At 38.4% G+C, this 14,243-nt stretch overlaps 1 protein-coding gene across 1 annotated transcript in view; it reads right to left on the bottom strand.

The window, feature by feature from the left end:
* LOC109895711 (cAMP-specific 3',5'-cyclic phosphodiesterase 4D-like) overlaps positions 1–13,837 on the bottom strand; it is a 288,944-nt gene extending 275,107 nt beyond the window's left edge. Inside the window, exon 1 of the mRNA XM_020489634.2 lies at positions 13,647–13,837. Coding sequence (XP_020345223.2) covers positions 13,647–13,837 — 191 coding nt within the window. The remainder of the gene's footprint in view (positions 1–13,646) is intronic.
* Between the last annotated feature and the right edge of the window lie 406 nt (positions 13,838–14,243).

The raw sequence follows: 14,243 nt of genomic DNA, 5'->3' as shown, positions 1-14,243 counted from the left end.
ATGAGAGAGCTCCTTCTACCACTGCCACCATGACATTGCTTTTGGCTTTTGGCACATTTTTATTTGTTTCCTTCAAACCCGTGAGAGGACTTTCTGTCAAAGTAGCCACTGCTTGATTCGAGCCCATTACACTGCAAACTAACTGGCCAGGGGCTGACATTTTTTCAATGGCAATAGCACGAACGCTATCTCCTCAGAAATAGGCTTGTGACAGAGCAGTGGTTGCTATGCACATGCTGTTGGCGAGGACAGGGGTATGACAGACTCTCCCATTTAAGAAGTGCCTGATCTTTCTTTCTCCGCCCTGGTATGGTTTAGCTGTAACCTATCCCAGTTCAGACACTTCACTATTGCATTGTTCAAATAACACCTTAACTTGAACTTGGAAGCGGTAAAGTCTTCCAATATTCCAATATAATTATAAATGAACCAAGCTTGAAGCTGAGCTAAGACGTCCCACAATCTGGTCTTTGTTAGAATTCTCAAAAATGTTCTTCCCTGTTGTCCATAGGGAAGATAATACAAGGCATAGAAATGAATAAGGATATGATAAAAGGCTTGTTACTATACTGAATAAATCAATCCTGAAAACGCATTGATGTCATATCACACCATTTTAACAAAGCTTCCCCTCCACATTTTTTTTAGCATTGTGCTAAATTCCCCCTAACACACACCCTCTTGTGTCTTAATGTTTTAATATCAGACTGTAGCCATCAGTCTTATAGGTTGTTTTCAATAAAACGTCACAATACATTCGATTTGGCTGCTAAAACCATTGACATCTATCTATGTGCAGTTTTCAAGGGATTGATACATTTTCTAACTATTTGGTTTAAATATTATCATTATGCGTAGTCATAAAAACACATTTCTGATATTCCATGCAAAACAATTGCACACATTTAGCTCTATCATCAGAGTTGTACAGCAAGTAACTGAATGCTCATCATCATCAGTAAACATCAATTGATCATGTAATTTCAGATATGTGAAGGTACCTATCCATTTGGCATATAGCTAGCTAAGCAAACAACATAATTTAGAGCTCGACATCTGCAAGTCCTCGTCCAAACAATATTTGGATTTCGTCATATAGTTTACCCCCTGAAAGTTTGCTTGATAACTAGCCATATTGACGTGATCTGTTATTAGCTAGCTAGCCAATTTGTCGTGGTCCATCAATCAATGTAGCCTATATCATATTTCTGTCAGAAGCAATCATAATTAAACACTCTTAAAAAGAATGTTGAAAAGTGGATCATGTTGGCTAACTTCGCTAGGTAGGCCTACATTGGTTGGAGAAAAAAGTACATTAGTTGTACTTATATGTTTAGCCAGCTATACAAAGTTTCTTCCTTGCAAAGTAAACATGATCAACTAACTGTAGCCTACATTGGCAAATGTGCCCTTCTGCTGCTTGAAAGGCAGAGCCCACAAAATATGGGAAATTAACTTCAACCACTCATACTTGTCAGGTATAGTTTAATTTGATTTTATATCACTCAAATATCCAATTCATGGTGGCCAATATTGAGAGATATCTTGAGGCTACCCTATGTATCTGAAATGACATGATTGACCTTTACTGATCATGAAAAGCATGCAGTTACTTGCTGTATAACTCTGATGATAGAGATAAATGTGTGCATTTGTTTTGTATGTAATAATCTGACATTTGTAGCTCCGACTATGCTTTTCAAGCAGTGATGATATTACAACCAAATAGTTAACATTTATTTAACAATCCCTTGAAAACAGCACACAGTTCTACACTTTACACCACGTGTCAAACTCATTCCAAGGAAGGCCAAGTGTCTGTGGGTTTTCGTTCCACCCTTGTACTTGATTTATGAATTAAGGTCACTAATTAGTAAGGAACTCCCTCACCTGGTTGTCTAGGTCTTAATTAATAGGAAAAAACTAAAACCTTCAGACACTCAGCCCTCCGTGGAATGAGTTTGACACGCATGGTTGACACCTTATTGTGACACTTGATCCAAGCGTTCTGGACTCACAACGGCAGTCAAGCACCCAACCTAACTGGCTAACGTTGGCTAGCTACTTCCAAAAACAAAGAGAGAACACCTCACCCTGATCATTTTACTCGCCCTAGCAGAGCTAGTTAGGGGTTTTTATGTTATCCAGAGCATTGGTGACTAACTGCTGCAGGCAACATTTTAATTACGCTTTTTTTGCGACGTTTACTGACACCGGCCATATTCACTGGATATGTAAATGCATCAGATATTCTGCGCTCTGGCACACTGAGACGAGAGTGCTCTGAAATCGGAGTAGATAACCAGAGTGAATTTACGAACATGCCCTAAGAAATCTAGATGGTGAGGGGAGGCAAACACGTGGGGTTTCAAATGTGTTTGTCTATGAATACCAAGGAAGGAAACAGCACCGACATCATAGGCAGGAATATAATCTATACAACACTGTAAATGGTCATTAGCTAAAGATATTTTTGCTAGAAAAGACTTGGGTCATGGAAGTCGATGGGAATTTTTCTAATATAAAGTCAGAGTGGTAGCCATTAAACACACCAAAGAGCTGATGCAATTAAAGAACAATAGAGAAAAGGAGATGATAAGCAAGCTTGACAGTTTTCTAAAGAAAGATAATCTATCTGAAGAGTCTGTGTTCAGGTCTTTACAACTAGAATTAGAACAGACTTACACGGATCTGGCAAAGGGCGCCTTTGTAAGGTCAAGAGCAAAATGGATTGAAGAGGGGGGAAAAAACACTAGTTACTTTTTTGCACTTGAAAAGAGAAACTACAAAAGAAAATCTATTACTGCACTCAAAATTAACAATGTTTTATGCAAAGATCCCATTACAATATCATCATTTGTCAATTTGTTTTATGAAAACCTTTACAACTCTCAATTTCAGGAAGATGGTTGTGAAAGTTACATTTGCCACATTCAGAATTGTGTCCCTGTAATTGAGGATGATTTCCACTCAGTTTTTGATTCACCTGTGTCAATTGGAGAAATTAGAGAGGCTCTGAATTCAATGAAAAAAAGGGAAATCACCTGGCCCTGGTGGCCTGTCAGTTGAATTCTATAGACAGTTTTGGGAGTTACTAGAAGACCCGATTTTCAATATGTTTCAAGATTGCATAAACTAAGGGAAAATGGTCTCCACTATGAAACAACTTTTTGGATTTGGTGAACATTTTCTTAAAGTAATTTGCATGTTTTACAAACATATAAATAGTTCTATGCTACTAAACCTTAATACTTCCAAAAGATTTAGTATCAACAGAAGTGTACGACAGGGATGCCCAATTTCGCCATTTTTATTCATTTTGGTTGTGGAACTTCTATCTCTAGATATTCTGAATGATGCAAATTTGTATGGCTTAACCATTTTTAACAAAGAAATCAAAATTTCCCAACTGGCTGATGATACTACTCTTTTCTTAAGAGACAAAGACCAGGTCGCACATGCCCTTATTGCTATAACTGCATTTCCTATTGCATCAGGATTAAAACTGAATGTTTCTAAATGTGAAATCTTATGTTTATTTGACTCTGATGATAAAGAAATTGAAAATATTCCTGTAAAGGACTGTGTTAAATATTTAGGAATACATCTGTCAAAAACACTTAGTCAGACAACATTTGAATTTCTTTCCTAGAATTAAGAGAACTAAAAATATATTTAATAATTGGCTACAAAGAGATCTTTCTATACTTGGGAGAGTACTTCTGTCCAAGGCAGAGGGACTGTCTCGTTTTGTGTTCCCCTCATTATCGTTATGTGTAAATCCAGCTACTTGTAAAGAGATCAATAAATCCTTTCTTGACTTCATCTGGAAAAATAAGTCTCACAAACAAAAAAAATATGTCCTTTCTAACCAAAGAGCTGAAGACGGTCTAGAAGTGTTGGACTTTGTTGACATAAATAACACTTTCAAGATAAACTGGTTGAAAAAATGTTTGCTCGATACTGATTCAATATGGTATTTCATTCCAAATAATGTGTTTAATAAATTGGGAGGTCTTCAATTTTTACTGAAATGTAATTATATTCCTGAAAGATTACCAGCTAAATTGGCTAGGTTTCACCAACAAGCTTTACTGGCCTGGAAAATATGTTTCCTGCACAATGTTTCCCCTCATAAAGCTCTTTTGTGGAATAATTCAGACATAACTGTAAGGAATAAGTCATTGTTCTACCCCAGCTGGCATGACAGGAATATTGACTTTGTCCTTGATATTTTTTAGACAACAAGGGTAATATTCTCACATATGAACAATTTATAACATTGAAAGAGTTTCCAATACCTTTCAGAGAGTTTATTTCTGTGATCAAAGCTGTTCCCAGTGGTCTAACGACACTTATGAAAAGTCATCTTTATTTTGGGAATGATCACAAAGTTTATCCAGAACTCAGATTGGAAGGCGTGGGCTTACTTGAGAAATCTTGTTGTAATAAATATATAAGACAAATTCTTAATTCACAAAACCAACTTACACCGAGAGGAAAGTTTTTCTGGAACATGCTTATTCCTGACATTGTCTGGAAAAATGCATGGTTAAGACCTTACAAATACCGTATACCAAACAAAGTTAGGAAGTGCACTTCAACATTTTGCATAAGATATATCCATGTAATTCTATGACGTCCAAATTTGTGGCTATTGATGATATCTGCGTTTTCTGTGAAAAAGAAGGTGAGAATCTGTCTCACTTGTTCTTTGAATGTAAATTTGTGTCCGAATTTTGGGAAAACCTTGCAAAGTACTTATTTACCATTATGAACACTGCCTATAATTTTAACTTTAAAGATATAATATGTTACTATTGCAATGATAACAAAACCACTGAAATGATTGTTTTTTTATTTTATTCTTGTTGCCAAATACTTTATACACAAACAAAAATTCCAAAATTCTATACAGAAATTGCCAATTTTTCTGATTGAATTTAATTCTCTTATTAAAACACTAACCCTAGTGAATAACAAAAAGAATAACATCTTCATGAATCATTATAATAAGATATTTTCAGAGTGAATATAATTGCACTTAAATTGTTTCTTTTTTGTATTTTATTTATATTTTTTGTATGTTTGATTTGCTAGACATGTTTTTTTTAACCTTTATTTAACTAGGCAAGTCAGTTAAGAACAAATTCTTATTTTCAATGATGGCCTAGGAACAGTGGGTTAACTGCCTGTTCAGGAGCAGAATGACAGATTTGTAACTTGTCAGCTCGGGGGTTTGAACTTGAAACCTTCCGGTTACTAGTCCAATGCTCTAACCACTAGGCTACCCTGCAGCCGTTTGATGTAGCAATGTAAGTTGATTTTTGTATTATGAATAATAAAAAATAATAAAAATAACAATAATTAAAAATTAAAAAACAACTGCTGTAACAAAAAAACATTTTAAAAAATTAATAAAATAAAAACACTGTAAATGGTCACTAGAGTATTCATTTTTGTTATTTATATATTTATATTTATTTTTTATTCATAATACAAAAATCTACTTACATTGCTACATCAAACATGTCTAACAAACCAAACACAGGTATTAACAATACTCAAACATACAAAACATCTAAATAAAATAATACAAAAATAAACTATTTAAGTGCAATTATATTCACTCTGAAAATATCTTATTATATCACTAGAGTATTCATAGGTTGCACCTCCATCACTCTGTCACGTCATGCCATTGTTATGAACATTCTCAAGCTGCTCTTGGCCATAGTGGTTCCCAAAATGTGTGATAAGCCCAGCCATTCTAAACGGAGGCTAATGACTTTTGTCATCTAAATTACACTATATTGGCCTGTAAATACAATGACGTTGCTAAAGTAGGCAAATATTTAGTAGGAAACAACATGCCATCATTATGTCATCAAATTTCCTTTAGACAGATGGCAATGTTGTCATTAGCTAGCAAAGTTTGTCAGAACTAGCTAAGAAAGCGAATGCTAGCTACCTGAAATTCGGTTGTCTCCCCTCAGTCTTAGCTAGCTAACTAACGTTATACAGCATCTAAAGTCAATCTGGCGACATCAAAATTATGCATATGGTTTCGCTTCCAATTGTAGTATTTGCCTACTTTTGAAATGTCATTCTATTTCCAAGCCACTGTAACGGACTTTTGATTAAATATTCATTAGCACTACAAATACTTAGGTGTCTGGTTAGACTGTAAACTCTCTTTCCAGACCCATATCAAACATCTCCAATCCAAAGTTAAATCTAGAATTGGCTTCCTGTTTCACAACAAAGCATCCTTCACTCATGCTGCCAAACATACCCTTGTAAAACTGACCATCCTACCAATCCTCGACTTTGGCGATGTCATTTACAAAATAGCCTCCAATACCTTACTCAACAAATTGGATGCAGTCTATCACAGTGCAATCCGTTTTATCACCAAAGCCCCATATACTACCCACCATTGCGACCTGTACGCTATCGTTGGCTGGCCCTCGCTTCATACTCCTCGTCGCCAAACCCACTGGCTCCATGTCATCTACAAGACCCTGCTAGGTAAAGTCCCCCCTTATCTCAGCTCGCTGGTCACCATAGCATCTCCCACCTGTAGCACACACTCCAGCAGGTATATCTCTCTAGTCACCCCCAAAACCAATTATTTCTTTGGCCGCCTCTCCTTCCAGTTCTCTGCTGCCAATGACTGGAACGAACTACAAAAATCTCTGAAACTGGAAACACTTATCTCCCTCACTAGCTTTAAGCACCAACTGTCAGAGCAGCTCACAGATTACTGCACCTGTACATAGCCCACCTATAATTTAGCCCAAACAACTACCTCTTTCCCAACTGTATTTAATTTATTTATTTATTTTGCTCCTTTGCACCCCATTATTTTTATTTCTACTTTGCACATTCTTCCATTGCAAAACTACCATTCCAGTGTTTTACTTGCTATATTGTATTTACTTTGCCACCATGGCCTTTTTTGCCTTTACCTCACTTCTCACCTCATTTGCTCACATTGTATATAGACTTGTTTATACTGTATTATTGACTGTATGTTTGTTTTACTCCATGTGTAACTCTGTGTCGTTGTATCTGTCGAACCGCTTTGTTTTATCTTGGCCAGGTCGCAATTGTAAATGAGAACTTGTTCTCAACTTGCCTACCTGGTTAAATAAAGGTAAAATAAATAAAATAAATAAATAACATTGATAACGCATTGTGTAGACTGCTCAGCCGGGCATTAGTCCTAAAACAAATGTTTTAAACAATATTGTGACGAAATGTGCAACTCATGAATAGGATGACACTCTGTCCTGAATTTGGGTTCATACGGGTGGTGACTTGGTCTCCATTTCATACCACTTGGTTACCAAAGAATGCTTCAGAACCAGCGAACTTAAAATAGCCTACTTTCTTAAAAGTTACAGAATAGTTGCTTTGAGAAAGGAAAATACTGCTACTACCTTGCAGTCGAATCAAGGTGCATGCAACCAACAACAAACTGGATATGCAAGAGAAATTCAGCTACTCTTTGGAGGAAAATTATAGTTGAATATAAAGTGCTTTTTTGACAGCTAACCTAAGAGATGGCTGCCACCCAATGCCGGATGCCTGATGCCTAAACTTTGACAACTATGTCATGTCTATTTGATGGAACAGTGATTCGTGTACATGGAAAGACTTTAAAACAGAAACGATTACCACCTTGCCTAGGCCTATATGATATCTGCCCATGGGCAATTCCATGGTAATGGAATTACACCGAGACTCTTATTTTTTACATTAAAATGTATACCCCCCCCCCCCCCCCCAAATAACTATTGATTCTTAAAGCTGAACAAATCATAGATCTCTATGCACAAGGACTACTTTTAATAATTTCTACTGAACATTTTTACAAAAACACATTTATAGGAAGAACTGTGCAGATACAAAGTTTAAAACTGAGGAAGATTTTACCGTACTTCTGTTGCCAAACTTTGCATCTGCACAGTTTTTCCAGTAAATGTTTTTTTTTACTGTGTCAATAGTTCAAAATAGTCATTGTAGCTAGCAATGCTGATGTTAGCTAGCAAAAAAAGCAGTTGTCTCCCCTCAATCTTAGCTAGCTAGCTATCGTTCTACTGCATCTAAAGTCAATTTGGAGACATCTTAATTATTACAAAAGGTTTTGCTTCAATATTATTTGCCTCCTTTAGAAATGTAATTGTATTAACAAGCCACTGTAATACACTTTTGATGAAATCTTCATCAGCAGTAGAATGCTCAGTCTGGCATTAGTCCTTATAGAATAACTATCTTCAAAGTAATGGCTCGGGGTGCCGGTTACAGAGGTGGGACCATGTCACAATTATTTGAGTCATAAGCAAGTCTCAAGTCACAAGATCAGAGTCTCAAGTTGGTCTCAAGTAGAACAGGTAGAGTCTGGAGTCAAGTCGAAGTTGTGCATTCTAAGGCCAAGTCAAGTCACAAATTTTTTAACGTCAAGTCTCAAGTAAACAAATAATCTATACATGCAATGACTTGTTCAACTACAAGTCTTTGTGTATTTAATTAGGCTGCCAGAATGCCCTTTTCATTATTTTGTCAAACATTTTGATTATGTAATTAATTGAACCAATTTCCAAAGCAAGTTTCATAAGTAGATTATCAATTTCAAGCAATTTTGTCATACCAAAAACCAGTGGCCTATGCTAGTAATTGTTGCTTGATGCCCCATTCATTGCTGGTGAGCTTGCAAAGTGAACAGTTCATATTCTTGATCACCAAACAATTTTTGGAGCTGCATATTTATTTACGGCATTCCTCTCTCCTTACAATTTGCCGTTGGCCCAGAGGGTGAACACGCGCACACGATGTGGCTTGTCAGTCATTACAGCCATAAGAACGGTGATACATTTTCAAAATGCAAGATACAGAAATAAACTGCGTTATACACCTGCATTTTGAGCTGAAAACAGGAAGATGTTTTGAGTAGGGGGTGCTGAGTGGGGGGGGGGGGGGGGGGGGAGTGTTTGTTGCCCAACATATACAGTATACATTTTTTACATTGTTTGCATACTGATATGTGACGCGTATTAATGCCAAAATGTGGGGCTCAAAACAGATGGGGCTCCTTGTTAAAAGTTAATTTGTGGAATTTCTTTCCATGGCTGTATCACATCCTGCCGTGATTGGGAGTCACATAGGGCTGCGCACAATTGGCCCAGCGACGTCCGGGGTAGGCCGTCATTGTAAATAATAATTTGTTCTTTAACTGACATGCCTAGTTAAATAAAGGTTAAATGTAAAAATAAATAAAAAATGAATGCGTTTGAGCCAGTCAGTTGTGTTGTGACAAGTTAGGGGTGGTATATAGAAGATGGCCATATTTAGTAAAAGGCAATATTATGGCAAGAAAATATCAAATAAGCAAAGAGAAATGACAGTCCATCATTACTTTAAGACATGAAGGTCAGTCAATACGGAACATTTGAAGAACTTTGAAAGTGCAGTCGTAAAAACCATCAAGCTCTATGATGAAACAGGCGGACCGCATGAGGACCGCCACAGGAAAGGAAGACCCAGAGTTACCTCTGCTGCAGAGAGTTCATTAGAGTTAACTGCACCTCAAATTGCAGCCCAAATAAATGCTTCATAGAGTTCAAGTAACAGACACATCTCAACATCAACTGTTCAGAAGAAACTGAGGGTATCAGGCTTTCATGGTCGTATTGCTGCTAAGAAACCACTACTAAAGGACACAAATAATAAGAAGAGACTTGCTTGGGCCAAGAAACATGAGCAATGGACATTAGACCGGTGGAAATCTGTCCTTTGGTCTGACGAGTCCAAATTTGATATTTTTGGTGAGACTTAGTATTCTTCGCATGTGTGGTTCCCACAGTGAAGCATGGAGGAGAAGGTGTGATGGTGTGGGGGTGCTTTGCTGGTGACACTGTCAGGGATTTATTTAGAATTCAAGGCACAATTAGCCAGCATTGCTAACACAGCATTCTGCAGCGATACGCCATCCCATCTGGTTTGCACTTAGTGGGACTATGATTTGTTTTTCAACAGGATAATGACCCAATACATCTCCAGAATGTGTAAGGGCTATTTGACCAATAAGGAGAGTGATGGAGTGCTGCATCAGATGACCTGGCCTCCACAATCACCCCACCTCAACCCAATTGAGATGATTTGGGATGAGTTGGACCGCAGAGTGAAGGAAAAGCAGCCAACAAGTGCTCAGCATATGTGTGAACTCCTTCAAGACTATTGCAGGTGGAGCTCCTTCAAGACTATTCCAGGTGGAGCTGGTTGAGAGAATGCCAAGAGTGTGCAAAGCTGTCATCAAGGCAAAGGGTGGCTTCTTTGAAGAATCTCGAATATAAAATAAAGGTTGATTTGTTTAAAACCTTTCTGGTTACTACATAATTCCATATGTGTACTTTCATAGTTTTGATGTATTCACTATTATTCTACAATGTATAAAATAGTGAAAATAAAGAAAAACCCTGAAATGAGTAGGTGTGTCCAAACTTTTGACTGGTACTGTATACACAGTTGAAGTCGGAAGTTTACATACATTAGGTTAGAGTCATTAAAACTTGTTTTTTAACCACTCCACAAATTTCTTGTTAACAAACTGTAGTTTTGGCAAGTCGGTTAGGACATCTACTTTGTGCATGACACAAGACAGATTATTTCACTTATAATTCACTGTATCACAATTCCAGTGGGTCAAAAAGTTACATACACTAAGTTGACTGTGCCTTTAAACAGCTTGGAAAATTCCAGAAAATGATGTCATGGCTTTAGAAGCTTCTGATAGGCTAATTAACATAATTTTAGTCAATTGGAGGTGTACCTGCTAATGTATTTCAAGGCCTACCTTCAAACTCAGTGACACTTTGCTTGACATCATGGGAAAATCAAAAGAAATCAAAGGTACAGGTACAAAAGTGTCTATATATCCATAGTAAAATGAGTCCTATATCAACATAACCTGAAAGGCTGCTCAGCAAGGAAGAAGCTACTGCTCCAAAACCGCCATAAAAAAGCCAGACTACGGTTTGCAACTGCACATGGGGACAAAGATCATACTTTTTGGAAAAATGTAATCTGGTCTCATGAAACAACAATAGAACTGTCTGGCAATAATGACCATCCTTATGTTTGGAGAAAAAAGGGGGATGCTTGCAAGCCGAAGAACACCATCCCTACCGTGAAGCATGGGGGTGACAGCATCATGTTGTGGGGGTGCTTTGCTGCAGGAGAGACTGGTGGACTTCACAAAAAAGATGGCATCATGAGGACGGAAAATTATGTGGATATATTGAAGCAACATCTCAAGACATCAGTCAAGATGTTAAAGCTTGGTTGCAAATGGGTCATCCAAATGGACAATGACCCCAAGCATACTTACAAAGTTGTGGCAAAATAGTTTAAGGACAACAAAGTCAAGTTATTGGAGTGGCCATCACAAAGCTCCTGACCTCGATCCTATGGGAAATATGTGTGCAGAACTGAAAAAGTGTGTGCGAGCAAGGAGGCCTACAACCTGACTTAGTTACACCAGTTCTGTCAGGAGGAATGGGCCAGAATTCACCCAACTTATTGTGGGAAGCTTGTGTAAGGCTACCCGAAACGTTTGACCCAAGTTAAACAATCTAATGGCAATGCTACTAAATCTAATTGAGAGTCTGTAAACTTCTGACCCACTGGGAATGTGATGAAAGAAATTAAAGCATAAAAAAAATCACTCTCTCTGCTTTTGTCTCGTTCTTTCTGCTTCATGTGGACGTTCTTCCTCAGGCATTTCAGCTGCTTCATCCCTTTGATCTTCGTTGCGGCTCATCCTACCGGGTTTTGCTGCGTGGCAGCACCTATTCTTCCTTAGGATGTTGAAAAGGTTTGGCATGCGATTTATAGCTGCCCCATTGAGAGCATCTAGACTGGCTGCGTCACCGCTTGGTATGGCAACAGCACCGCCCTCGATCGCACGGAGCTACAGAGGCTGGTGCAGGCAGCCAAGGAACATCACCGGAAGGCCTGGAAAATTGTTACAGACTCCAGCCACCTAAGCCATAGACTGTTCTTTCTGCTTCCGCACGGCATTTGGTGTCAAGTCTCACACCATCAGGCTCCTGAACATCTTCTATCCCCAAGCCATAACACTGCTAGATAGCTAACAGAATGGCTACACAGACTATTTGAGTTGTATTTATATTTTTGCACAGTCTCTATGCACACTCACAGTCTCTATGCACACTCACAGGACTCTACACACTCACAGGACTCTACACACTCACAGGACTCTACACACTCACTGACACTCCAACACACACATAACATGCACACACTGATACTGACTCTACACTCACGCACACACAAACACATACAATCATTATTTATGCTGCTGCTACTCTGTTTATCACATACCCTGATGTCTAGTCACTCTACACCTATCTACCTCTATCACTCCAGTATCCCTGGACATTGTAAATATAGTATTGGAACTAACTGTTTATAGCTTCTTACTTTCTCGTGTTCTTATTTCTTGTGTGTTTTTGTTCTACCTTGTGTTATTTTTAGTGCTACTTTGATATTGATTACTGCATTGTTAGGTATGGAGCTTGCAAGAAAGGCATTTCACTGTACTTGTGCATGTGAAATTAAAACTTTACAATTTATAAGGTAATGACTCAGGACATTGGTTATAAAATTAACGCTTCTTTTAGTAATAAAACGTGTTCACGTTACATTTTACCACTTTAGATTCTACAAAACTATAAAGAAAGTTGCTAGCGAAAGCCAGGCTAATCACTTGTCACTTGTTCATAAGTGGAGCGTTCTCACTTCCACTTCCTGTCGCGAAGCATTCTGGTACTTGCAGTCAATAGCGTAATCCAATACTATCCAATGCAACAGAAATGTACATAGTGCTCTCAATCTCCATCACATGAATTCTAATACAATTAGTCATTGTGCATAGAGTTGTATGGTTTGTTTAAACTCAACTTAGTTCTGCTACCGTGGATTTGCCCTCATGCTGTCTTCATCTATCTGGATGAAAGCATTTTGACATGCTGGAACATTGGTACAAACGACATCATCGTCCTCAGCAGTTGGATGAGAGCCATTGTGTCAAGCCATTGGACGTTGCAATGTATGTAACTGGTTGTTGATGAAGACGACAGATTTAATGATGAGTGGAGCAAGGTGTCATATAGCCCAGGGACTCTGTCCATTCTATGAAATCTAATTACATGGTCCTACATGCTTCTCTCAGTCCCATATTAAAAAGACATTGCCTGGCCACAAAGCACCTGCCAAGGCCACAAAGCACCTGACAAACTTGATGTGTTCTCTGACGCCCTGATCAAAATATTTTCCAGATCCGTATATTGTGTCCTTGGTAATGAAACCAGTCAATTACTGGCAAAGAGATCTTTATTAGAAATACACTGATGATTCAGACTTCAGTAAACAAGTGAGTCAGGGTTCACTTCAATATCTACCAAAAACACACAGAAAACGAAGGGCTATATTTGTATAACTGTTGCTCATCCAAAATGACGAAGCACTCTTCCCATTCAGCCCGACAGTTTAAACATTCATTGCATTTGATCAAAACTAACAAGGGAACAAACAAACATACACACACACACACTTCTCACCTGCTGGTGTCAGCGGAGGTGATGGCAATAAGTGGCGGGGTGCGTAGAGCCAGTGTGGTCGGTCGTGGTGGGAACATGACTGAGTCTGGTTCAGGTTTGTAGTTGCAGTAGTACTGCTCAGCCTGCCTGAAGGCCAGAGGGGGCAGCTGGATGGTGCGACAGGACAGCCTCCGGACCAGAAAGGTTTCCATATAGGAGATGGGCCCCAGCTCTGGAGAGTCTTACAAATCATCTGACACCTGGGACAGAGGAGAGGAGAGACAGGTGTTCAGGGAGAGATATACAGAGAGCAGAGAGAAAGAACCTACCCACGGGTCAAAAACTGGTTGAATCAACGTTGTTTCCACTTAATTTCAACAACAAAAATTCAATGTGATGACGTTAAATTAACGTGGTAAACTGATTGGATTTGCAAAAAGTCATCAACATAAGGGAATTTTGTATTTTTTTCACCCAACTTTTAACCTAAATCCATTGACATGGTGAAATGTTTTGTTGATTTCATGTTGATTTCACAAATCAAAACTAGATGTTGATCTGACATCTGTGCCCACTGTGTATGTACTTGGCGAGCCTGACGGGCCGGCCGAGGCATGG

This window comes from Oncorhynchus kisutch, linkage group LG8 (assembly GCF_002021735.2).
Source record: "Oncorhynchus kisutch isolate 150728-3 linkage group LG8, Okis_V2, whole genome shotgun sequence".
NCBI classification, from domain to species: domain Eukaryota; kingdom Metazoa; phylum Chordata; class Actinopteri; order Salmoniformes; family Salmonidae; genus Oncorhynchus; species Oncorhynchus kisutch.
This window is presented reverse-complemented; position numbering and strand designations above follow the sequence as displayed.